Genomic DNA, 22,200 nt, shown 5'->3' on the forward strand with positions numbered 1-22,200 from the left:
TGAAGGGGGAGCAACAAGCCAGGACAAGCTGGATGCAAAGCCTGGGCCTTGGTTTATAAAGGAAGACTGGTTGCAACTGGAAGGGCCAGTTTATTAGAGAAACCTCACATTGCAGAGAATTCACAACACATTGGGAAGGGTCCGGGGCTGCTGTGGCGCCGGTTTTCTGCAGCAGCACAGGTTTACATCCCCTCGCTGAGGGAAGGGTTAACTGGAACACAGCTTATGTTTACAAGGAGCCTGAGAGAGCCAGTATTAGAGTTCAAAAAAAGCCTCCCCGTTAGACAACAGTTAAAACAAAAATGGTTTAAAATGTTTAAAAGCTCCGTGTTCTTGTTTGCAGCATAATGGGGAGGCAAAGGTCTACAACACACACAGGTCTCTGGGGCTCGGCGCTCGGTCTGCTCTACCAGTGAAGGCCGGAGGGGGGGGTCTTCTCATCTTTGTTGCTTTCCAGAGAAAAGGGTGGGATTCGGACATCAAAGTGGGAGCCATCAGGCCTCTCAAATCGAAAAGTGCCCCTGCAAAATAATGGCAGAGATCACGCTGAGGCCGAGGACAAACACAGCTGGAAGCTAAAGCAGTGAGCTCTTCCATGTCCTGTGCGGGGACTCCGGGGCTGCGTTTGCAAGGCTGGTCCAGCAAGTGCAATCAGTTCAGCAGCCAGGACACCTGCCTGCCAGGGTGACTCATTTATTGGGAGATTCCCGAGCAGTTTACATCACATAGGGACATTTCCCGAATAAAGATGTCACGATTGGAGCCTCCAGGAGGTAAGCGCGCTCCAAGCATCTGTGACAGTGTTTACCTAACTCCCACCCCACAGGAGGCAGAACCAGCTGAGCTATTTTTACAAACTGATTACACGTAAATTCAGATTCGTATTTTTTGGCAGAAGCTCCACTGGGTAAGAAGTCTGCGACAATGCGAAATCCCACCATAGATGTAATTTGGAATAGCTTCTGCTTTGCATTTCAGAACTGAATCTGCCTGTCCTTGTGCAAACAAAGAACTTTTACTGCCCTGAACTACAGACAACTGTACTGCACAACATGAGGTGGGCAGGATGATCATCGAGATAAACTGACAGGTTCTCATGAAGGAGAGGATGCAATTGAACACCATAACTCCAGCTGAGCAGCTTCTGAGCTGCAGAAACTTTGTCTCCTCTTTCAGGATTAATGCAGAGAGGGAAAAACTACTAAATGAGCTGGTTTTATTCCTCAGGGTATGTGATAGAGCAGTTTGAAATGCATTAACATGGAAAACAAGGGTGTATCCTATAAGCAAAGAGCTGCTCCCTTGCTTTTCCCAACTCAAAGGCAGTACCAAGGCAGCTTAACTCAGATTTACTTTAAAAATACAGGCCAGAAAGACCTGTGGCACAGAAGGCAGGAGGTGACTGTGCATTCTTGTCAACTAAGAGATGACACTAAATGCGTTAACCCAGCTGAAACGCAAATGGGGAAATTGCTTCAACCCTGTGGCACAGGAGAAGAACAACTCTGCTGAGCATGTTCCAAACTGCGCTTACAGAAGTGGGGACTTGACCACCAGTTAGACTGAAGGCCTTATCTGACCTAAATGGGGAATAACCTCATGTATGAATTCCTTGTGGGCACAGAACTGCACAGCTTCACTCAGGGACAGAATCGAAGGCCAGACTTCTCTAGAAAGAGATGATACCGGTGCAGACATCCCTGCTGCCCAGGGAAACACCGGCAAGAAGCTTTGCCTCTTGCACCAGGGACAGAAAGGGACAGAAAGGAAGAACAGCAGCAGATGACAGAGAACTGCTTTGTGTCTATTCAAATCCAGTCTAGCACAGACCACAGAATGAGGATAGATCAGCCTGGAACCTCTCTTGGTGCAGAGAACCAACAGACGCTATCGCTAACTGATACACTGCTACAGAGAAGCTCAGGGAAGTTTTAACTATCAAATATATTTCATCCACTTCCACCCACCTTTCAGCCGTAACTCCAGACTGCAAACTGCGTCCCAGCTCAGCACGGGGTCCTATAGCTAAAGCACTACTGCAGTAATAAGCGCTCCTTACCACATGTGACCACTGGATGCCTGCAGGGAGACGTGACTGCTGTACTGAAACGCCGGCTGTTCTTTGGATAAAACTGGCTCCTGAGAAGACAAAAGACCACTCTGCATCAGCAATGGATCTTCACATTTCTCCACAGACAGGCAGCAATGGGAAACTTATATAGCGAGAAGAAAGACGGGGGGAATCCACATCTGAGCATCACTACCAATTACACAGCAAACAACTCACCCAGCGAGTAGTGCCAGAATCAGGTATTATTCTAGTTTTCCCATTACTGATCATTTAGGATCATTCTCTATTGCTCAGTGTGTTTCAGTTCATGCATACTAACAAGAGATTAAAAGCTCACATGATTTTGTTTTCATTGCCAGCTTCCTATTCCTTCCTGCCCACTAACCAACTTACTGGCAAATCAACCCAAGCAAGAGAACTCCAGCAAAGAGCTGCGCTTCCCAAAACTCGCCACACGATACCTACCCTTCCTACAACGCCGCGGCCCCTGACCGTTTCCAAGGTGCCAGACAGGCTAAATATCCTCCAGTGTCGTTCTCGGAGTTGTACAACTTCGCTGTCAAGGTTCTCCAAGCGAATACAGTAGCGCCACTGGACAGAAGAAAGATTATTATCAAGAACTGGAATCAGCCACGAACAGTCGATAACCCGTAGGCAATACTGGGAAACAGTTGCCAGGCAAGGGCTACTCTCCCTCAGAGCTTATCACACAGCAATGATGCCACGGCAAATAAAACTCCTTCCCTTTAGCTGCTTGGTGAAATAGAAGGCACTTACCCAGTAGACATGGGAATTCTGGGCTTCCTGTCAAAAGAAACAAAAGACTTTAGCAGCTGCCCTTCAGTGTTCAGTGCCAAAACCTCTTCAGCTGTCAGTGGGGCACGAGCATGGGGGCTCTCACTCCGTGCCAGACTGACGCAGACAGCTCACATGAGCACAGACAGCTGCTCTGTGAAGCAGTGACAGCCCGCACTGCCCCTGCTCTAGACATGTAATCGTGAGATGAGAGATTTGCAAGGATCTCATGACCACAGAGGGTTGGTCTCCATGTTAATTACGCACTTTCTACAGATCTAGAAACATCCGTTTCCTGGCCTTCGGGCACCTGTTTTTCTGACGAGCTTAGGACAAACATCAGTTGGGCTCCACAGAAGCTGCAATTCCACACCAAGACCTCCACCTGCCACAGTGCAGAGGAACTTGGTGCCAGCCATTACACACATGCCCATTTGTGACTGAGGCAGTAAAGGACCATTTCCTCAATTATTCCTCATATTCTTCAATATCTTGCTAACACTGCTCTGAAGAACAGTACAGGGTATTTCCCATCCTACAAATAACACGCAAAAGCCGAGTTGCAGGAGCTGTTCTCCAAAAATGCACGACAAAACAGTTTCGTGTTCATACCTCTGTTGAACATAATGACAACGAAACCACAACTGTGATTAAAAAGTCACTTCTCCAGTAAGCAGAAGGTCAGTAAACTGGTCATAGAAAAACATGCAAGTTAAACAGATCACAGAACTAAAACAGCAACGTGCAACACAGACCTACCCTCATGCCCATATAGAAGGGGATGACGGTGACACGGATGTTCTCGGTGGTTTCTCGGTGCACATCAGAGAGCTCGAGCCACGGGTGGTTCTTCTCCTGCCACGCACACAGCGTATCCCTGGCTACAAAAGGTGGAACTGTGGGGAAGGAAAGATGAGAGTGGATGAGGAGAGGCGTACTGTAACCGGAGTGCTCTCCCCTCAAAGCAACTCCTTTCTCATAGTTCCAAAAATTATTTAAAGGAGGCTTTACAGCAACAAACTCCAAAACAGACCATGAGTTTTACACCGTATCCAAGACGGTGGGTTCTGGGTACTTGTTATCAAGTACCTCAGGCATCTCCATCTGAAAAGCTTCCTCTGAAGGCAGAATTTACCTTTCGTTTGGTCGTACATGAGAAACCTCTCAAAGAGCTCATGCTGGATGGGCACTTGATCAGTGGAGCTGTAGGGAAGAATATCTTCATGGCTTACGTAGTCTAAACCTGAAAAAGAAACCCCAAAAGTGACTGAATTTGCTAAGCAAAGAGCAGGTCAGATGACCTCTGACAGAGAAATGGATCACACTACTGAGATGTTAAGGATTTTGGTGGCAGCAGCCAAAATCACAGGCAAGAATGGAGGAAAAAAGCCAGTAATAACCCTTGGCAGCGTTTTCCTGCAAGACGTCCACAGAATGATTTCTCTGATAAAGACACACTGCGAGGGAAGGGACCACACTGCCACAAAAGGACTTCGGGCAGGAAATGCACAGGACAGGAGGAAACCTGGTAATAAAGCAGAAGAGCCCATTTGCCCCAGGGTGTGCGCATGGGATCCGTGTCTCAAGACCTCAAAGCAGCCATGCCTGTGTCCGATCGGAGTCTGCCCAACTTCCAGCCGTCCAAAACGGCTTCATGTACGTACTTCAGGTATCTCAGTTATTCTGTTGTTTCTAGCACAGCCCCAAGCCACAGCCAAACCCACTATGGCAGCACCCTGCAGGAGCTGCTGCTTCACTGGCAGAAATTGGCTGTTGGTGACATTTCTGACCTCACCTCAGGATAATCCACATCTGCCCAGAGGTTACAGGTGCGTTTTCCTTACCTGGTATGGCATAGAGGGCTCTGCTGTCATCGTGATTAGCCAGGAACGTCACTGCTTCCGTCTGTGATCTCTGGGACTGAGAAAAAGGGAGGTTCACGTCAGTATGGATCGTTGTGGGCCAGTTTCCAGCCACATTTGTTTACTATTGTGGTTTCTAAAGCATGTAACGTTTATTTTATTTAACCAATTCACATCTAGTTCTCCACTCAAATAAGTGAAGAACATTCTCAGTGCTGCAACCCACATTCATAATGACCCGTGTGCAGCAGAAAAGGAACACTAACTGGGGAAATGTTGTCCAAAAAACAGACATATGACATTCTAATTATCTTTCTAAGGGAAAATATGACTTGAAGAACAAATTTGTTCTAAAATTCTAAACAATTAAGTTAGCCATCAAAGCCATTTTCTTTCAGTGCCTGTCCATCTAAAGCATTTCTATAGAAGACATTAGAGTTTCAATACCAAGATTATTGGTTACTTACTATATGTGGACAATCCCGGGCATCTATTAACACCTGATAGTAAGTGTGCGTTTTGCCCTTGACCTCTTTAGAACCATGGCCTGCTGCGTTCTCGCTTCTAAAAAGAAAAGCAGAGCACTGAGCTCAAGCACGGGAGGACAGCAAAGTGTCGTTACCAGGACCAAACATGTTGATAAACAATGATTAAAAAAACCCCAAAATACATTTCATAGTCTGTAATCATTCAGTTCCAGCCGAATGAAACTCATGTCTGACACCTGCACAATGACAGATGAGCAGAGATGACAATCAACAGTGTTTGTTACAGGCACAACAGCTCTGTTTCCAGACAGAAAGACAGTAACGGTACAACAGCATATAAACCAGTACAAATCCTTACTTCTCTGTGACAGGAGAGGCCACGTCTCGATCATAAAGCCTGGCTTGCCATGGAAACAGGACTATTCCTCGATAGCCAAACACACTGTGAAGAAATAGCTGAAAGGAACAAATAATTGCATTTGAATAAATGGCAAGCTTTAATCAACTTAGATGCAACAGAAAACATGAAGTCAAAAGCCCTCTTCTGATAATGTTTAAAAAAATAACCTGTTAACTGAGGTAAAACTAGAAATATTTACAAAGGGTATGAATGCGTAGGATGGGAATAGAGGGAAAATCACCACTGTGCGAACCCAGAGCAAAAACAAAAAGGGAACATAAACAGTGTGGGATGAGAGCAGAAATTTATGTCACCTCTATCCCAGAAGAGCAAATGACTAAACCAGTAATAAAGTAACAGAATGGCAGAAGTGCAGAAAGGAGATCAACATGGTAGAGACCACTCAGGATCACAGAAACAGATGCATGAGTCACAAGCACAGGAATGACAAGTTTAGTTGTTATTTCTCCAACTCAGTGACTGTCTCTTTTGCTTCTAAAGAAAGAAAACCCTTAAGTAAAACCAGCAGAGCAAATGCCATTGTAGCAGCGGTTGTGTCATGCTACAGATTCTTATCAACTTGCTGCTGTCAGATGACTGACAAACTGCAGACACAGCAGTGACAACGAGCACCAAACCGTGAAACTTCTGGCCTTCTGCTACAGCACAGCAGCCTCCTTGTGGGTAAATCACAGCCACCCGTCTCTGTGGGACAAGCCTGCAGGGTCAGCTCGGCTCCCCAGAACCGCTCACCTGTCCTGTCTCATATTTGCCATGCTGCTTTGGTGCCTCAAACACTCCCACAGGCTCCAGCACTTTGCCCTCTGCCCGGTTTCTAGGAGCAGAGAAGGGGTTTTTGGGGTGTGTAAGGCCAAGCCAGCTCCCAGGCCAGGGAGCACACAGCCCCCCAGGCACAGCCCCCACAGGTACCACACACCCCCCAGGATCCCCAGTACACACTGGGTTGCCCAGTCACCCCTTTCCCTGCCTCTCACCCCTTTCCCAACACCCTGAACGCCCCCTGCCCAGTTGCCCCTTTAGCCCAATCCCCCCACATCCCTGCCCCAGTTACCTCAACAGCCCCCAACTCCTTCCCAGTCTCCCCACAACGAAGCAACACTCCCAACCCCCACATCCACCCCAAACACCCCTCCAAGGCCCCTCACCCCACCTCCAAACACCCCCTCGCAGCCCCCCACCGCCTGCCTTCCCCAGCCCTCCCTTCACCCTCTAACCCGCCCCCCCGGGCCCAGCCCCCCCCAGCCCAGGCCTTACCGCGACGAGAGGTGCCGCCTCGGCAGCAACAGCGGCGGCAGAACCGCGGCTCTCCCCGCGCCCAGGGACCGCAGCCCGCGGGCCGGGGGCGGTTCCCAGAGCGGCAGCGCCCGGGCCCGGCACCGGCCCAGCGCCGCCGCCACGTACCGCCGCGCCGCGCAGCCCGACATCCCGCGGCCGGGCCGACCCCGCCGCCAGCCCACAATGCACAGCGCGCCCCCCCTCCGCTTCCCGGCAGCCCCGGCGGGGCGGGCAGCGGCGCTCTAGCCCGCCGCCGCGCTCTATGGTACTTCGTGTCGCCTAGGCGACGGCGGCCGGGCAAGATGGCGTCGGCGCTGCGGGCCGGGCGGCGGCTGCGGAGGGCGGTGGAGGGTGACGAGCTGGCGGGGCTGCCCGCCGGGCTGCGGGCCGAGCTGGAGGCCGCACTGGCGTCCGAAAGCGCCCTGGTGCCCTTCAGCCTGCTGCGGAGCCTGCACGCCGCGCTGCGGGAGGCAGGTAGGCCGCGCCACTCCGGGAGCCACAGGCCGTGACAGGCCGGGCCGCCGGTAACCGACCCTTCCCCGCAGAGTCCCCGCTGTACCTACACGAGCTCCTGGAAGGCAGCGAGATCCACCTGCCCGAGGTGCCGGTCCCGCCGCGGGTAGGTGAGGGCCGGGCAGGGCCGCGGGAGGTGGCGGCTGCCCCGGCCCTACAGCCGCTCTGCCCATCCCCAGAACCCCGAGCTGGTGGCCCGGCTGGAGCGGATAAAGGCCAAGCTGGCCAACGAGGAGTACCGGCGGATGACCCGCAACGTCACCGGCCAGGTGAGCGGCACCCTCTGTCACCTGCTGTCAGGGTTCAGTGCTCAAGAGCGTGGGCGAGAGCAACATGACAGATGACAAAGGAAACCTGCCCCTTGCAGTGCGTGTGGTATGGAGGGAATGTGGGCAGGGACCTGAGGAGTGCACACTGTAAATGCACGGGGACAACAGATACAGGGGTGAGGGCAGAGGTAACTGAGATGGTGGAACAGGAGAGATACTGACGTCTGGGAACAGCTCTGTGTGCCAGAGACCTCCCTTTTTGATCTGGGAGACTGAGCATGTATGGTAAATGTTTTACTGGGAGCATCTGTGCTGCCTTTTTCTGAACAGTTACGTTTTCCTCATAGTTTTAAAATGAGATCGTTTATGTCAAGGTAAAAGCTGAAAAAACAAGGTAATACTTGGGCACTCATTCTTTCTTTGGAAGCGCTGAGATCTTTTGGCACAGTGAGTGTTTGGACAAGCCAACGTTCCTTCTCAATGTCATTGAATCAGACCACAAACATAAACCCAGACAAACCCGGTGCTGTGGCACTGCTGCTCCCCCACAGCCCAACGAACCGCTGCCAGGGCCCCCGGCAGCCCCCCGAACTTCTGAGTCTTAAGGACAGGACAGGGCATCGGTGTTGCTTTTATTATGCAGTTAACATTAAAATACAACAAATCATGAGTTGTTTTAATTCCTTCTTTTAGGAGATGAATGGGACATTGGCTGAATTTGGGAGGCAAGGTGAGTGGCTGCCTGTCCTGCTGACGCCTGGCAGCGTGTACCTCCAGGGCAGTCCTGGGCACAACCGCATCACGAGCTGTTCTCTCAGACAGCCCTTCCCTCTCTGAGTATCTCACCAAAGGTTTTAATGCACAACAGTGTTGCTCGAGTCAAGGAGCAGCCTGTTGGTTTTTCTTATAAATATTTCTGGAGGCATAAAGCATTCTGGAGCATCGCTGTAGCCCAGCTGAGGCAGCCGCGGGCAGGCTCCATCAGCGGGGTGACAGCTTGTTCCCTACCTGGCTCTCCCAGCCTTACCTAAAGCTTCTCCTCCTTCTCTCCAGTTCGCTCTGTTAAAGCTGTTGTCATCACCATATTCAACTTCTTTGTCACCGTGGCGGCCGCCTTTGCCTGCACATACCTGGGCAGCCAGTACATCTTCGCGGAGACCGCAGCGGTGAGTGAGCCTTGGCCTCAGAGTGGCAGACGCACTCCTCAGCGCAGGCAGCAGCTCCAGGCAAACACGGGGTCACTTCTCTCTCTTTTTGTGTCCCCAGCGCGTCCTCTCAGCAGTAATTGTGGCCTCAGTTGTTGGCTTGGCTGAGCTGTACGTGATGGTGCGGACCCTCGAAGGGGACCTTGGCAAACTATGATCGGACGTGTCCTCCTGAACTATGGCCCTCGCTCTGGAGGCTTTCGCCCTCCCCAGGAGTCATTAATTTGGGGCAGGTTTATCTTCTACCATCTGTTTGTACCTGCTGCTGCTACTGGGAAGAGCCCGCTGCTTTCCTCAGGCCTCGTCCTTTGCTTCCCGCTCCTTAACGTTCCTGAAACGAATCATGGATTAAAAATCCCGCAGCTGCGGAACAGAAGAGGGAGCAGCTGTGGACTCTCATCACCCAGCACAAAGGGACATAGCTGTGCTGTTCCCATTCTCCTGTGAAGCTGCTGTCTGTTTAGCCTGAAAATAAATAATGTTGCGTGTTTGCAACCTTCATACTGCCTGATGGGAGCTGTCTGTTGACCTGATGCCTAAAAGACACCACGGCGAGCTGAGAATCTTCGTTCTCTCTCTGCATCCCACATCCTGCTCCTGCCCGCTCCCTCACTGCTCCTGCCTGCTCCTGCATCCAGTGTCGGTGTTTTGGGGAGGAGCACTAGCCCATGCCGTGGGGTGCAGCAGAGCCCCCCACAGGCAGACAAAGCAGCAAGGGGCACGTGGCTCTACCTCGCCTGCCAAAGAGTGCCCAGCTTTTGTCGGTGGGGTGGGGACATACTGGGGGCTTCTTGGGTGCCATAGAACAGGTCGGCACTGCCGCGATGGCACCACCAGGCACTGTGGACCGGACACCTGCCGGGTGGGCAGCCTGCCAGGGCCGGACACAGTGATTAATGCTCTGATGGCAGCTAAGCCCCTCTGCAAACGCGCTTTAATATCCGATACAGGGGGATCTACCAGCACCTGCGAACGTGCCTGCGGATTAGGGGCGGCCGCGCAACAATCATCCGTGGATACAGCCCCAGATTAAGGTATATTTTTCCAGAAGATTAGTCGGTATTAGGGGGCTGATGAGGAGTTGGGCCCGCCACAGCCGCACCAGCATTTAGGATATTGGATGACATCCTCGGGACCTCTGGGATCACCAGTAATTCCACACCCTGATGAAATTATAGTGCTAAGCTGGGGGGGCCCCCAGTGCTGGGAGGGTCCCTGGTGCCACGGGGGGTCCCCATCACGGCTATGGCTCTCCCAGGTTGGTGATGGCCGCACTGTAGATGAGGTCAGAGATGGAGGCCAGTGAGGTGGGGAGGCTCCGAGCGGGACTGTGGGCTCCCGGCGGAGGGAGGACAGGGGTCGGGCTCATGGCAGTGCCATCGGGGGGTGCAGCAGGGGGACCCCTCTCCCCAGGTGGTGGCAGCGGCGGTAGCGGTGGTGGCTCTGGTTTGGTGCTGCGGATCCTGCGGGCACGGCGGTTCTGGAACCAGACCTGGACCGGGTTGGGGGGACACCGTGAGACACCAGCAGCAGCCCCAATGGGGCAGCCCTGTGGAGGAGGGGGGTCCCAGCCCCGGGAAGGGGGTCCCGTCTGTGCTCACCTGGATCTTGGCCTCGGGCAGCTGGGTGAGCTCGGCCAGGCGCTCCCGGGTGGCGATGTCCGGGTAGGGCACGGCGGCGAAGGCCCGCTCCAGCTCCGACAGCTGCCCCCGGCTGAACGTGGTTCGCCGACGCTTCCGCGGCCCCCCCGGGCAGGGACACGGCCCCGGGGCACCGGTCTTCCCCGCCACCCGCCCACCGCCCGGCCCGCCCGCCCCGTCGTGAAAGCGGAGCAGCGGCTGGGGGGCGCGGGAGGTGCCCGGGGCCGCGCTCATCCTGCCCGGTTGCCCCGGCCCCGCCGCCGCCGCCCCGGCTTTTATCCGCCCCGAACTCTCCCCCCCTGCACCGGGCTGGGACCGCCCCGAGCGGGAGGCGCTGCCCCCCTCTCTAAGCCTTTCCCCGGCTGCTCCCGGGGCCGGTCCCTACTCCACATCCCCCGGCTGCCCCGGAGACGGTTCCCCCCCAGCATCCCCGGGAACCAGTCACCCCACCAGCTGCCCGTACTGGTCTCCCTTCCCGCTGCCGTCTGGCACGATGGGGCCCGTGAGCATCCCGGGGCTCAGAGAGGGCTCGGGGGAGGGCCGGTGTCGGTGGGTCCAGGACCCCCAGCTGGTGCGGGAGTCCGGGGTCCCCAGCGCCCCCTTCCCGGCGCCCAGGGCCGAGGTTCCACCGCCCGCCCCCCCAGCTCCACCTCGCCCCCCGCCGTGCTGCCGCCGCTCTCCCGCGGGGCCGGCACCGGTCAATGTTTAACCGGAGCGGCGGTACCTGTTGTGCGGGGCAGCCCGGGCTGGCTGGCGGTGGATCCTGCCGGGACCGGCCGGGCACTGCGGGCACCCCGATTGTGGGGTGCTGGGGGGCTAATGGAACCGGAGGGGGAGCGGGGTTGGGAACCCCGGCCGGGTGCACGATCCAAAACGCTCCCACGGAGCCAGGAGAGACTGTAAGTTGATGGGGACGTGAGGGGGTGGAGGCCACTCTGCGTTGGAGCAGGCAGGGGCTGCGCAGTGACTGCTGCCAGCTCTTCCCAGCCAGGACAGTCGCCTGGGCAGTCGGCGGGGGGCTGGCACCCCAGAAAGGCTGGGGGGAACGGGACAGTCCCTCTGCAGGGACATGGGGGGACATCTCGTTCTGTCCTCTGCCAGGCCCCAGGGCACAGTGAGGACAGGAGGACGGCGTGAGCACAGTGCAACTGTGGGCCCTGCTGCCCTGGTCCCTGGGGTGCCTGTGGGCAGGTCCCCCAGCTGGGGGGCACCCAGTGCCCCACTGCCCTCTGTTGCCCAAAGGAGCCCTGGAGAGGAGCGGGACGGCCCTGCAGTGGGCAGAGAGACACGTTTGAGAGTGGTGCTGAGGTAAGGGGGGACATGGAGGGCTCGGGGACACAGCGGGGACCAGTTTTGCTCCTGCCTGGGGCAGGGGCACAGTGGGACTCCCCGTGGTCCCCATGCAGTGACACTTCTGTGTCCCCATCCCACCTTACACCATTAGGGTCCGGCCACTGACCCGCACAGAGATACAGCGAGGTGACCGACGGGTTGTGCACAGCCTTGGTGATGGCACCATCCATGTAAGTGTCATCTTCCAACTGGGGTCCAGGGGGGGCTACAGCTCCCCCTGAGCTGCCACCATCCCTGTGCCCAGGTGAGCGCACCCAGGCACAATGCCACCTTCGGGTTCAACGCTGTGTTCGATGCGGGCACCTCCCAAGAGGCCGTGTTCGAAGGCAGTGGGATGAGGCAACTGGTGGAGCTGGCAATAGATGGGTGAGTCCTGTTGAGACTCCTGCAGACCCCAGCCAACCCTACACTCCCTGCACTGCACCTGTCCAGGCCTCACTGTTGCATCTGCACTGCTGGGACTGTGCCGGGAGGTGGCATCCCTGTGCCACCGCCTGGGGCCATGCCTGAGGCTCAGCATCTTCCCCAGCTTCTCCTGCACCATCTTTGCCTTTGGGCAGACTGGCTCGGGGAAAACCTACACCCTGATGGGACCCTTCACCCAGGTACAACACCATCCCGATACCTGACCTGATCCCGATGGTGGGATGGGCTCTTCTCATCCAGTCCTGGGCACTGTGTGGGTGGGAGGAGGTGGGTGCCAAAGCAGTGTGACCATTCACCCTCTTGGTGTCTCTGCAGAATGAAACCCGGCCAGCGGCCCCAGGGCTGCTGGGGCTGATGCAGAGATCCTTTGCCTGCCTCCTGGAGCAGAGCCAGAGCTGCAGCTCTGACCTGGCTCTAAGTGCCTCCTACCTGGAGATCTACAATGAGCAGGTAAGCACTCACCTGGTCACCCAACCCAGCCCCCCGGCACTCCGTGCCCTTGCTCCCCTGCCTCTGCTGTACCCACAGGTCCGGGACCTGCTGAGCCCTGGGCCACCGTGTGTTCTGCCCCTGCGCTGGAGCAAAACCTGTGGCTTCTATGTGGAGAACCAACTCAGTGTGGACTTCGAGAGCCTGGAGACCATCACTGAGCTGCTTCTGCAAGGTGCTGAGCCATGGGCACAGGGCTGGGGCCATTGAGGAGCATGTTCAGGGGGTGCTGGACCTGGTGTGGGGGTTCTCAGCCCCCCCTAGATGTGTGCCTGGGACTGGTGGGGCTCTGACAGCAGCCAAGAAGGGCAGCTCCCCGTCCTGCCGCAGAGCCCAGGCAGGCTGGTGTCTGGCAGGGGTGGGCAGTGTGTGCTGTCCCAGGGCATCATGCCCCCCTGCAGCTGCTTATCCACCTCCTCGGGCAGGATCTCAGAGGCGACGGACCTCGGCACACGCCCTCAACAGGCACTCGAGCCGCAGCCACGCTGTTCTGACCATCCACGTCCGCAGCCGAGCCGTGAGCACGTGTCCTGCTCCAGGCACATGGGGAGGGCTTGGGGGAACCAGGGGTCTTTGTGGGGATGCAAAAAGCCACAGGGTCAAGGTCACGTCCTCCTTCCCAAAGATGCGTTGGTGGGGCTGGGGGGAGCAGCAGGGAGCCAAATCCCAGACACAGGGGTTGGGACGCTGCTGTGGGCCATGGGAAAGGGGTGAGGAGGGACCAGAGCATCACCCCCCAACATGGGTCCCCCAGCCCAGCACCCGCCCCAGCAAGCAGGGCACACTGTGCTTTGTGGACCTGGCTGGCAGCGAGCGGGTGAAGGAGACTGGCTCCAGCGGGGAGCTCTCCGTGGAGGCCAACAACATCAACCGCAGCCTCCTGGCGCTGGGTAAGTCAGTGGACCCCTGCTATGGAAGCACAAGCTGCTGGTCCCCATCAGAGCCCTATTGCACCCCCTGCGGCTCATCCTCCGCTAGGACACTGCATCTCCCTGCTGGCCAAATCCCAAGGGAAGCGGACGCACATTCCCTACCGGGACAGCAAGCTCACCCGGCTGCTGGCCCGCTCCCTGGGCGGCTCAGGAGTCACCCTGATGGTACGTGCACAGAGGAGGGTGGGCAGGGGTGCGTGGAGCTGCGAGGCACCAGGGTCTCGTCCCACGGTGGGGAAGGCTGGAGGGGTACAGGTGATCCCCTGTCTGGCAGCTCACCTCGGCTCTCGCTCACCGGCAGGTTGCCTGCATCTCCCCATCCTCGCGCTGCCTCTCGGAGACGCTGAGCACGCTGCACTATGCCAGCCGGGCCCGGAAAGTCACCACCAGACCCACGGCCAACAGGGTACAGCAGGTGGGAATGCAGGCAGGGTGCTCTGTCCTGCTGCTGTGACCCCCCTGAGCCACCCCCTTTGCTCTCAGGTATCCCGGGTAAAGCTGCTGCAAACCTTGGAGGAAGAAATCCATGCCCTGCAGCTGGAAAACCTCTCCCTGCGCCAGCAGCTGTGCCTGCCCAGGGTGCCAATGAAGAGCATGGAGGTCCCAGGGACCCCATTGAGGCCAGGGGCATGGCCAGGCTGGGGAGGCAGGTACGGCTCCTTGGGGATGTGTAACTGTCCTCTTGAAGGGCAGCTCCTGGCGGAGGGAGCCCCAGCCTGGCCCAGCCTCTATGGCCTCCTGCGGGACTTCGTGGTGGAGAACGAGCAGCTGAGGTATGGGGGGACACACGTGGGACCCGTGAGCAGGGGCTCAAGGGCTGGTGGGGCAGCCAGAGCCCCGGGCTGGGCAGCACTACATCAGCCAGTCTCTCCTGGGGGCTCCCCATCGCTGGGCAGGGCTCAGAGGTTCATCCGAGGCTGCTAATGCTCTGTCCTGCTTCCTCACTGCTCCTCAGGCAGCCCCGGCTGTCCCCAGACCCCAGCAGTGACATCTCAGCTGGCCCAAACCACAGAGCCGCCCACAGCTCCTGTGACAGCCAGCCTTTGCTCCAGAGTGCTCGCACACCCTGTGTCCCCCACGGCCACCCCACAAGGCTCCGACAGCCCGACGCGACACCCGTCTCTGCCACCCGGCTGCCAGCGAGCGTGGGGGGCCCTGGACTCCATGGGCACCCTCATGTGGGGCTGTGCCTGTGGCAGGGTGAGGATGCACAACCCACCCCCCCACTGCCTCCTGCCAGCCGCCCCAGCTGTTCCCAGTGCTGCCCTGGGCTGGCCGATGCCATCATGTCCCAGGTATGGCCCCAGGGGTCTCTTCTGATGGGGGTGGCACAGTGTGGCACAGCAGCCTGACCACCTTGCTGACCCCTCAGACGCTGCCAGGGCCCCCAATACCACAGCCAGTCCCCCCCGAGGGGAGCACCGGTGTCATGCCACCTGGCCAGGAGGACGTGGGTCTGCTTGGGTCCCATCAGCTCCCCAGGCTCTCCCAGCTGCCACAAAGGAAGCGGTGAGAGCCACCCCCCTGGGCATCAGCTGCAGCTCAGGAAGCCCCTGGGGTTACAGGGTGTGGGGGGACAGTGGGCTGGGGGGTTGATTCATGTGTCTTCACAGCAGGAGCCGAGGCAAGAGCAGGAGCTCGTCTCAGCAGCACCAGCTTCCCCGGGAGCTGCTGGGCTCCGTGCGCTGTCCGAGCCCTGAGGGAAGGGTCATCCCTTCGGCACCACCGTGGCCGGGATTTTCAGAGCCGAGAGGTGAGCAGGGCAGTGGGGGGAGGTCTCAGATGGGGTCCCTCAGAGATGGGCACCCATTCCCAACCCAGCCGCTTGTGCATGGGGCTGTGGACCTGATCCCGGGAGATCTGATCCCGCTGGCTCCTGGCTGGCAGCTGCTGGCACCGTCCCTCTCCACCAGTGGGAAGAGGCACTGGACTGGCTGGTCGAGCACATCTGAGCAGCCGTGCCATGGCCGGGGCCAGCAGCGGGGACTTGGCACAGCCCACGCACAGTTCTTACACCTGGGAGAACAAACGCACCCCTTGGGGACACAGGGATCTTGGACTACAAGGACTGCACAGACCATGGGATGGATGAACGGACAGACAGATGGCTCTGCAGCCTGCACAGCGCTCACGGTTTATTTCTGGCTAGCTAGGAGCTGTGCTGCTGGCCGCTGTGGCGGCGGCTGCTCAGGTGCTCTCCTCCCCAGGCTGTGGGCAGTCCAGCCAGTACTGGGCGATGGAGCGTGGGTAGCGGGGATGCACCAGGTCCACACGCTTGGTGCGCAGGTTCACGCGGTAATACTTGTCTGGGAGGAAGGGGAGACGGCAGTCAGGGCTGTGGGGAGCTGCCAGCCCTCGCTGCCAGCCCTGGGCACCTTCCCACCGCATCCTCAGCTCAGGGATATTGCAGAGCAAGAGGAAACCTCCCCCTGCCACGGCAGCCCTGGTTCTGCATCTCACCCAGACCCTGCCGCCCCAGACTCACCTCCTACAAAGAAGTAGACGCTCTGGAGGGTCTCGCACTTGGAGCCCGACAGCCAGTCGCTTTCGACACCCGCGGAGTCGGAGTCATTTTCCAGCCAGCCCCAGAAACCCAAATTCAGTGACCGGTGGTTCTTGTACCTCTTGCGCTGGCGGCGAGACTTCCTCCTGCGGGGCTGGTGGGAGGCCACGTAGATCCTGCCGGCCATGGCGGCATCCAGCCGGCTGGGCACCCCCCGCCAGTCCCGGCTGATGTACCGCGGGCTGCTGGCCCCAGCTGGCAAAGAGACAGAGGGAGAGTCAGAGGGGCAGCGAGGTGTGGGGGTGACCCCAGCCCCATAGGCAGCCCCCAGGACCCACTCTGAGACCCACAGGGACACTCCAAAGGTTCCCAGTGTGGATGGAAATGTGTGATGGGGACACAGACCGAGCAGAGCCAGGAGTAGCCCCTCACTCCACCCTTGGCTGGGATCAGCCCTGTGCTGCTGAGCTCCTTCTCTCCAGTTTTCATTTCTCTTGCTCAGGGCTGGGGTTTTGCTCTGGCATCTCCACTGGGAATAAACAATCCCCAATAGTGACGCTGTGGTGCAAGATGGCTGGTGATGGGCTGGGTAGTGCGTGCAGAGGATGGGATTTAGGATGCTGTGGGAGATGCAGCTGTGGCCAGGAGGATTCCTGTCACAGCCTGGGCTCCTGCCCAGCACAGTGGCTCATCCAGCCTGCCTGCGCCCCCCGCATCGCTCCCTCTCCCCGGGTGCCTGCACTCCTCGCGCCCGGTCAGTGCAAGATGTATTGGCACCAGTTCGGCCCTTACTCTTCCTGCCACCGAAGAGGATATGGAAAACGTCCTCCCAGCTGTCGCGGTTCATGAAGGCGTAGTGGTTGAACACGGTGGAGGGGGAGGACTTCTCGCAGTCAGCCTGCGTCGGCTGCTGGGCAAAGTCGTAGGACCAGTAGTACTTGTCTGGGAGAAGATGGATGCACAGGGCATTAGCGGGGGACACACACTTGAGGAGTAGCAGTATGGAATCACAGAATCATTTTGGTTGGAAGAGACCCTCAAGATCATCGAGTCCAACCATTAACCCAACACTAGCACTAAACCATGTCCCTAAGAACCTCCCCTCCAGGAATGGTGACTCCACCACTGCCCTGGGCAGCCTGTTCCAATGCTCAACAGCCCTTTCTGGGAAGAAACTGTTCCCAAGATCCAATCTAAACCTCCCCTGGTGCAACTTGAGGCTGTTTCCTCTCATCCTGGACCTCGTTCCTTGGGAGCAGAGCCCAACCCCTCCCGGCTCCAAGCTCCTTTCAGGCAGTTCAGAGATCAGAAGGTCTCCCCTCAGCTCCTGTTCTCCAGGCTGAATCCCCCAGGTCCCTCAGCCGCTCCCATCACACTTGTGCTCCAGCCCCTTCCCCAGCTCCGTTCCCTTCTCTCAACTCACTCCAGCACCTCAAGATCTTTCTTGTCATGAGGAGCCCAAAACTGACCCCAGAATTTGAGGTGTGGCCTCCCCAGTGCCCTGTATAGGGGAGCAGTAGCCAGAGGGGTGTCTTGCCCATGGCCACTGGTACCAGGCTCTTCCCGGGAACAGGAGGGCTGCACCCCTTACCCTTGAAGAAGTAGACCCTCTCGTTGCCATGGTAGCTGTGTGCAGGGAGGGCGAAGGCGGCATCGATGCTGTTTGGGATGCCCTCAAAGCCCTCAGAGATGTTGCGGGGGTATCCAGGGTCCAGGGCTCCGTCGTCAAAGCGCCAGTACTGGCTCCCCTGGGGGGTGTGGGGCAGAGGGGGGTCAGGGGGCTGGGTGCAGCATCCCCCAGCTGAGGGTCCGCCAGGGGGAGCAAGCGGAGGCTGGGAAGCCCTGTGGTGAGGCTGTGGCTGCCTGGGGCCCCAGACAGGCACAGGAATTTGGGGATATCTGGCAGCCACTGTGTCTGTTTGCACATAGAGGTGCCAGGATAGGTTCAGGGCTGTGCCAACTGCCCCAGGAGCACCCCCAGCCCTGCAGGCAGGCTCCTGCCTACCTTGAACAGGTAAGTCTTGCCCTGGCAGTTGATGCGTGTGAAGGCTGCATCGATGGGGCCCTCGATGCCCCAGACATCGCTGATGAGCTTGGGGTAGCCGGGCCGCACGCTGGTCTCGTCCAGCTCATAGAAGTACTTCCCTGGGGAGAGAGAAGAGGTGGGAGCGGCAGGAGTGACCACAGCCACCAGCATCGGGTGACAGCACAGCAGCATGTCCCACATCCCCCAGAAAGGTCCCCGAGGTACCTCGGAAAGCGTAAAGGGAACCATTCTTCAGGTCGGTGAAGGCATTGAACGGTTTCCCGCTGCACAGCTCCTCTGGCTCCTCCGTGGGGTCCCACTCCCCGAGCCCATCTGCTGTGGTGCTGGGCGCCTCCTCCACAGGCGCCTCCGTCAGTGTCTCCTCGGGGCCCGGCTCGCTCTCTGGTGTGGGCTGCACCGGCAGTGGGGTCGTGGGCAGCTCTGTAGGGGCTGCCTCGGTGCTCGGCTCCGTGCCGAGGTCGACGGTGAGGTTGTAGTCAAGGTAGTCATCCTCCGGCAAGGCGAACACATCTCCCCGGGTCACTGCGGGAGGGAGCAGGTTGGTCCCCACCAGCCCTGGGGGTCTCCCACGGGGTCTGGGTGTGGGAGGTGTTTGCTCCCAAGAAATACGGATTTGCACAGACGCCCGGGGGCCCACGCTGCAGGCAGCAGTGAGCCGGCTGCCAAAAACCCCCAGTGCCGCAGCACCCCCAGCACCGAATCCTGTCGCTGACCTCCCCCTGCAGACATTGTGGGTGCAGAGCTGACCCAGCACAGACCCTCTGAGCCCCCACAGTGCTGGGCACCCAAAGCCACCCCAGCAGCCCCTGCTCGGCAGTGGGGTGGCCGCGGGGCCAGTACCTTTGGCTTTGCAGGCAGTGGAGTAGTCGCTGCAGCAGCTCTGGTAGTACACACAGAGGGTGTCGCACTGGCACTTGCGCCGCGCGTCGAAGCCATCGTCACAGTGGCCCTCGCAGGAATCTGCAAGAGTCGACGGTCAGTGCAGGAGGAGGAACATGGGGTGGGCAGCGGGGCCTGTGCCTCCTCCCCAGCTGAGCCCCAGAGGTGAAAGTAAATGAGGGTATGATCCTTTTGGGGGGACCCCACCTCTCCACAGGTACCCTGGGGGCCGCAGCAGCACCTCTCAGTGCTCCTGCTGGGATGGGAGCCCCAGACCAGGCTGTGCCAGGGTCCCAGCTCCGCACTGGTACTCCAGCTGTAGCACAGCCAGTGATTTGGAGGTGTAGCCAATGTGGCCAGTGGCCACGGCCACCACCTGGTCCCCTCCTCACCCTGCCCGGTCCCCCGAGCCCTTCCACCAGCCCAGGAGCCACACTCGCTCTATCTCCACACTGATTGCAAGTGGGGGCCACCCAGCACAGGGTTGGTGGCTCCAGCTCACCTTCAGCAGCACGGGCAGCAGCAAGCAGGGCCAGCGCGAGCGCTGCCAAGAGCGGCTTCATCCTGGACAGCCGGGAGCGCAGCCCTCCTGTGACTGCTGCGGCCAGGGCTGCCGCATCCACTGTTTGCTCAGCCTGCCCTGGGGGGAGAGAACAAACAGGCCAAGGTCAGAACAGAGAGGAAGGGGGCAGAGACTCTCTCCCATGGGCAGCCCATGCCGAGCTGGGTGCATTTTGGAGGGGGACAGGGCTCCCCACACATGCAGGCAGCTCTGAGAGCCGCTGGCTGTGTCTTGACTGCCAGAGTGTGGGGGACAGAGCGGGCAGAGCCAGGAACCAGCTCTGAGGTCCTGTCACACTTATTTCACAGCAAAGTCACGATACTGAAGTTCCCAGCCTCCATCTCAAGTGGGGCTGTTTCCCAGTGTGGCCCCAGCAGGACAAAACCCTAAGGAGAGCAGACAAGGGAGCAGCGCTGAGGGGGCAAAGGGAAAAGCCCTGGGCTTATGCTCGCCCAAAATGTCACCTTTTTGGAGGACTTGCTCTTGGGATTTTGGCTGTCTCAATGTCAGCAAGGCTGGGAGCAGAGCTGAGGAGCCCCAAGGCTCAGGCCAGGGATGGGGCAGGTGCTATGGCTGAGCACGGGGACCAGGGGACAGGGGTGAGTGTCCAGGAGGGAGCGCAGGAGCCCTCTGCACTTTCACTGCAGTCGGCAAACAAAAACCTGTGTATTTTGTTCTTGTCGTTCCTGTCATTCTGTTTCCGACCAATCTTTTTGGTTACTAATTAATGTTGACTCAGCTCTTTCGACAGCCCCTGATAACTCTGCGATGTTTATTTAGTCCGGGGCAAGGAGCAAACACAAATGAGGCTATAGAGATAGCACCTCTGGCTGCCCCTGCTGCTGTGGCACTGGTGGGGCAGGAGCTCAGTAGGGTCTGTCTGGGCTCTGTGGGGCCTATCCCAGCCCCAGGGCCGGAGAGGTGCAGCTCTGGGCTTTAACGGAATCATAGAATCATAGAGCAGTTTGGGTTGGAAGCGATCTTCAAAGTTCCAACCACCCTCCCATGGGCAGCGACATCTTCACCAGCTCAGGTTGTTCAGAGCCCCATCCAGGCTGGCCTGGGATGGGGCATCCACCACCTCTCTGGGCAACCTGGGCCAGTGTTTTAATAAGTGATAGGAGATTTAGGGAGAGAAGAAAACCAAGCAGGGTTCCCACTTCTCCAGGGGCCTCACCTCTGCCAGCTCAGACACAGGCAATTCCCGGCATTGGCTGCTCCCACCTTTGCTGCAAAGAGCTTTGATTTGGTGTTGAGAGAGGCATTTAAGGCATTTCCACTCAGAAAGCCCTGGTGAGTCTGGGGTAGCCACCAGACATGGGCTGTGGGGGCAGGACTTCTCCTGCAGCCCCATCGCCCCCTCCTTGTCCCCTGGCCTCAGCTGTGGCAGGGCTGGCGGTGTCCCCAGGTGCACTAAAGCTTTGCCCCATCCCCATGAAATGGGGGGGACAAGTGCCCTGAGAGGGCTCAGGCTGGCAGGAGGCTCGGGCAGGGGCAGAGAGGGGCTGGGCAGTGTCTGAGCTGCTTTTGCTGATCGGCTGAGACAAAGCTCCCTCCTGCTGCTCCAGGCTCCTGATCGCCAGCAAACAGAGAAGCCAAGGCTTGCCCAGCCCGTCCCTGGCTGCCCTGCTCAAAGCACGGCCGGAGAGCACGGGAGGGGGCTGGTTGGGGTAACAGGGTCCTGGGAAGCCCTTGCAGCTGAGGGGAGCACAGGGGATGGGGCTGATCCCCCAGGACAGGGCTGGGAAGCCCTGGTACCCCAAGAGCCCAGGCTGCCAGGGCTGGAGACCCCTCTCAAAAAGCAAACCAAATTAAAGCAAAGCAGAACTACAGCAAAGCTCAGCTTTCTGGGCTTGTCAGAACAAGCCTAAGAGAACAGTTTGAATTCTGCCTGCCACAAAGAGCAGCCTCCTCTGAGGCAGCCAACCCCTCCACTGTGCTGCATCACAACGCTCGTTGTTACCCCCAGTTAATAATAATTTATCAGGAATATCCTTACTGGTTCTGTGCTGAGCTGCTCCTGCAGCACTGGGCCGCTCGGGTCGCCTTGTTTGCCGTCCTTTGTTGCGACTTGTTATCCCTTTCCTCTGTCTGTCCCTCCGTAGTGGATTCAGAGAGGATTAAAACCGACTCTGTGGCATCAAAACATCAACTTGAATTTAAGTCTTAGTCTGAGCTGGCAACAACCTGGCTTAGGAGCCAAGGATTTAAGTTGCTCCTCCCAACAGAGGCAAGAAGTATCCAAAGCTTTTCTGCCCTGAGCACATCCGGCCTGGAAAAAAAAACGAAAAAAGGAAAATAAAAGGCCCCCGGGCTGCCTCTGCTCTTTCTTTTATCATGCAAATCCCGAGCCCACCCAGAAGAGCTGCTCTGAATTTGCATCGTGCAAAGGGAGCTATTTACCCCCCTGCACTGATACCAGAAGAGTTCAAAATGCAGTGGCAGGGCAGCCACAACCACACTGTGCCCA

General features: G+C 58.0%; 4 protein-coding genes across 13 annotated transcripts; 2 read left to right on the forward strand and 2 right to left on the reverse strand.

Moving 5' to 3' along the window:
• Nucleotides 1–70: 70 nt before the first annotated feature.
• POLDIP2 (DNA polymerase delta interacting protein 2) lies at nucleotides 71–7,096 on the reverse strand. The gene is made up of 11 exons (XM_065852979.2): nucleotides 6,892–7,096; nucleotides 6,370–6,451; nucleotides 5,575–5,672; nucleotides 5,196–5,292; nucleotides 4,711–4,786; nucleotides 4,002–4,109; nucleotides 3,626–3,762; nucleotides 2,849–2,875; nucleotides 2,537–2,662; nucleotides 2,060–2,139; nucleotides 71–521 (listed from the first exon to the last, which is right to left on the reverse strand). Exons 1-11 carry the CDS (start codon nucleotides 7,059–7,061, stop codon nucleotides 407–409), a joined length of 1,116 nt encoding a protein of 371 aa, XP_065709051.1. The 5' UTR covers nucleotides 7,062–7,096; the 3' UTR covers nucleotides 71–406.
• Nucleotides 7,097–7,169: 73 nt separating this feature from the next.
• VMA12 (vacuolar ATPase assembly factor VMA12) lies at nucleotides 7,170–9,400 on the forward strand. 2 transcript variants are annotated; one of them, XM_065852980.2, is made up of 6 exons: nucleotides 7,174–7,386; nucleotides 7,458–7,531; nucleotides 7,605–7,694; nucleotides 8,388–8,424; nucleotides 8,748–8,860; nucleotides 8,961–9,400. In XM_065852980.2, exons 1-6 carry the CDS (start codon nucleotides 7,215–7,217, stop codon nucleotides 9,054–9,056), a joined length of 582 nt encoding a protein of 193 aa, XP_065709052.1. In that variant the 5' UTR covers nucleotides 7,174–7,214; the 3' UTR covers nucleotides 9,057–9,400. The 2 variants fall into 2 exon arrangements, with proteins under 2 accessions (XP_071673178.1, XP_065709052.1); XM_071817077.1 differs by having other exon boundaries at nucleotides 7,170–7,386; nucleotides 8,748–9,400.
• Nucleotides 9,401–9,524: 124 nt separating this feature from the next.
• Nucleotides 9,525–15,831, forward strand: KIF12 (kinesin family member 12). Of its 9 annotated transcripts, none has more exons than XM_071817067.1 (16): nucleotides 9,525–9,761; nucleotides 9,850–9,933; nucleotides 11,641–11,847; nucleotides 11,984–12,062; nucleotides 12,137–12,258; nucleotides 12,422–12,497; nucleotides 12,634–12,768; nucleotides 12,847–12,982; nucleotides 13,233–13,697; nucleotides 13,786–13,904; nucleotides 14,041–14,145; nucleotides 14,223–14,512; nucleotides 14,695–15,034; nucleotides 15,112–15,248; nucleotides 15,353–15,492; nucleotides 15,653–15,831. In XM_071817067.1, the coding sequence occupies exons 1-16, from the start codon at nucleotides 9,568–9,570 to the stop codon at nucleotides 15,829–15,831; spliced, it is 2,808 nt and encodes a 935-aa protein (XP_071673168.1). In that variant the 5' UTR covers nucleotides 9,525–9,567. The 9 variants fall into 9 exon arrangements, 8 of the variants coding, with proteins under 8 accessions (XP_071673168.1, XP_071673165.1, XP_071673166.1 ...); XM_071817068.1 differs by lacking the exons at nucleotides 9,525–9,761; nucleotides 9,850–9,933 and adding an exon at nucleotides 10,864–11,438 and having other exon boundaries at nucleotides 13,233–13,324; nucleotides 13,562–13,697; XM_071817062.1 differs by lacking the exons at nucleotides 9,525–9,761; nucleotides 9,850–9,933 and adding an exon at nucleotides 10,860–11,438 and having other exon boundaries at nucleotides 12,634–12,982; nucleotides 13,233–13,324; nucleotides 13,562–13,697; nucleotides 14,041–14,154; nucleotides 15,627–15,812.
• Nucleotides 15,829–21,920, reverse strand: VTN (vitronectin). The gene is made up of 9 exons (XM_065852978.2): nucleotides 21,730–21,920; nucleotides 19,671–19,808; nucleotides 19,130–19,249; nucleotides 18,494–18,811; nucleotides 18,248–18,387; nucleotides 17,834–17,990; nucleotides 17,035–17,184; nucleotides 16,225–16,497; nucleotides 15,829–16,045 (listed from the first exon to the last, which is right to left on the reverse strand). Exons 2-9 carry the CDS (start codon nucleotides 19,729–19,731, stop codon nucleotides 15,927–15,929), a joined length of 1,338 nt encoding a protein of 445 aa, XP_065709050.1. The 5' UTR covers nucleotides 19,732–19,808; nucleotides 21,730–21,920; the 3' UTR covers nucleotides 15,829–15,926.
• Between the last annotated feature and the right edge of the window lie 280 nt (nucleotides 21,921–22,200).

Source organism: Patagioenas fasciata, chromosome 19, assembly GCF_037038585.1.
Source record: "Patagioenas fasciata isolate bPatFas1 chromosome 19, bPatFas1.hap1, whole genome shotgun sequence".
NCBI lineage: Eukaryota > Metazoa > Chordata > Aves > Columbiformes > Columbidae > Patagioenas > Patagioenas fasciata.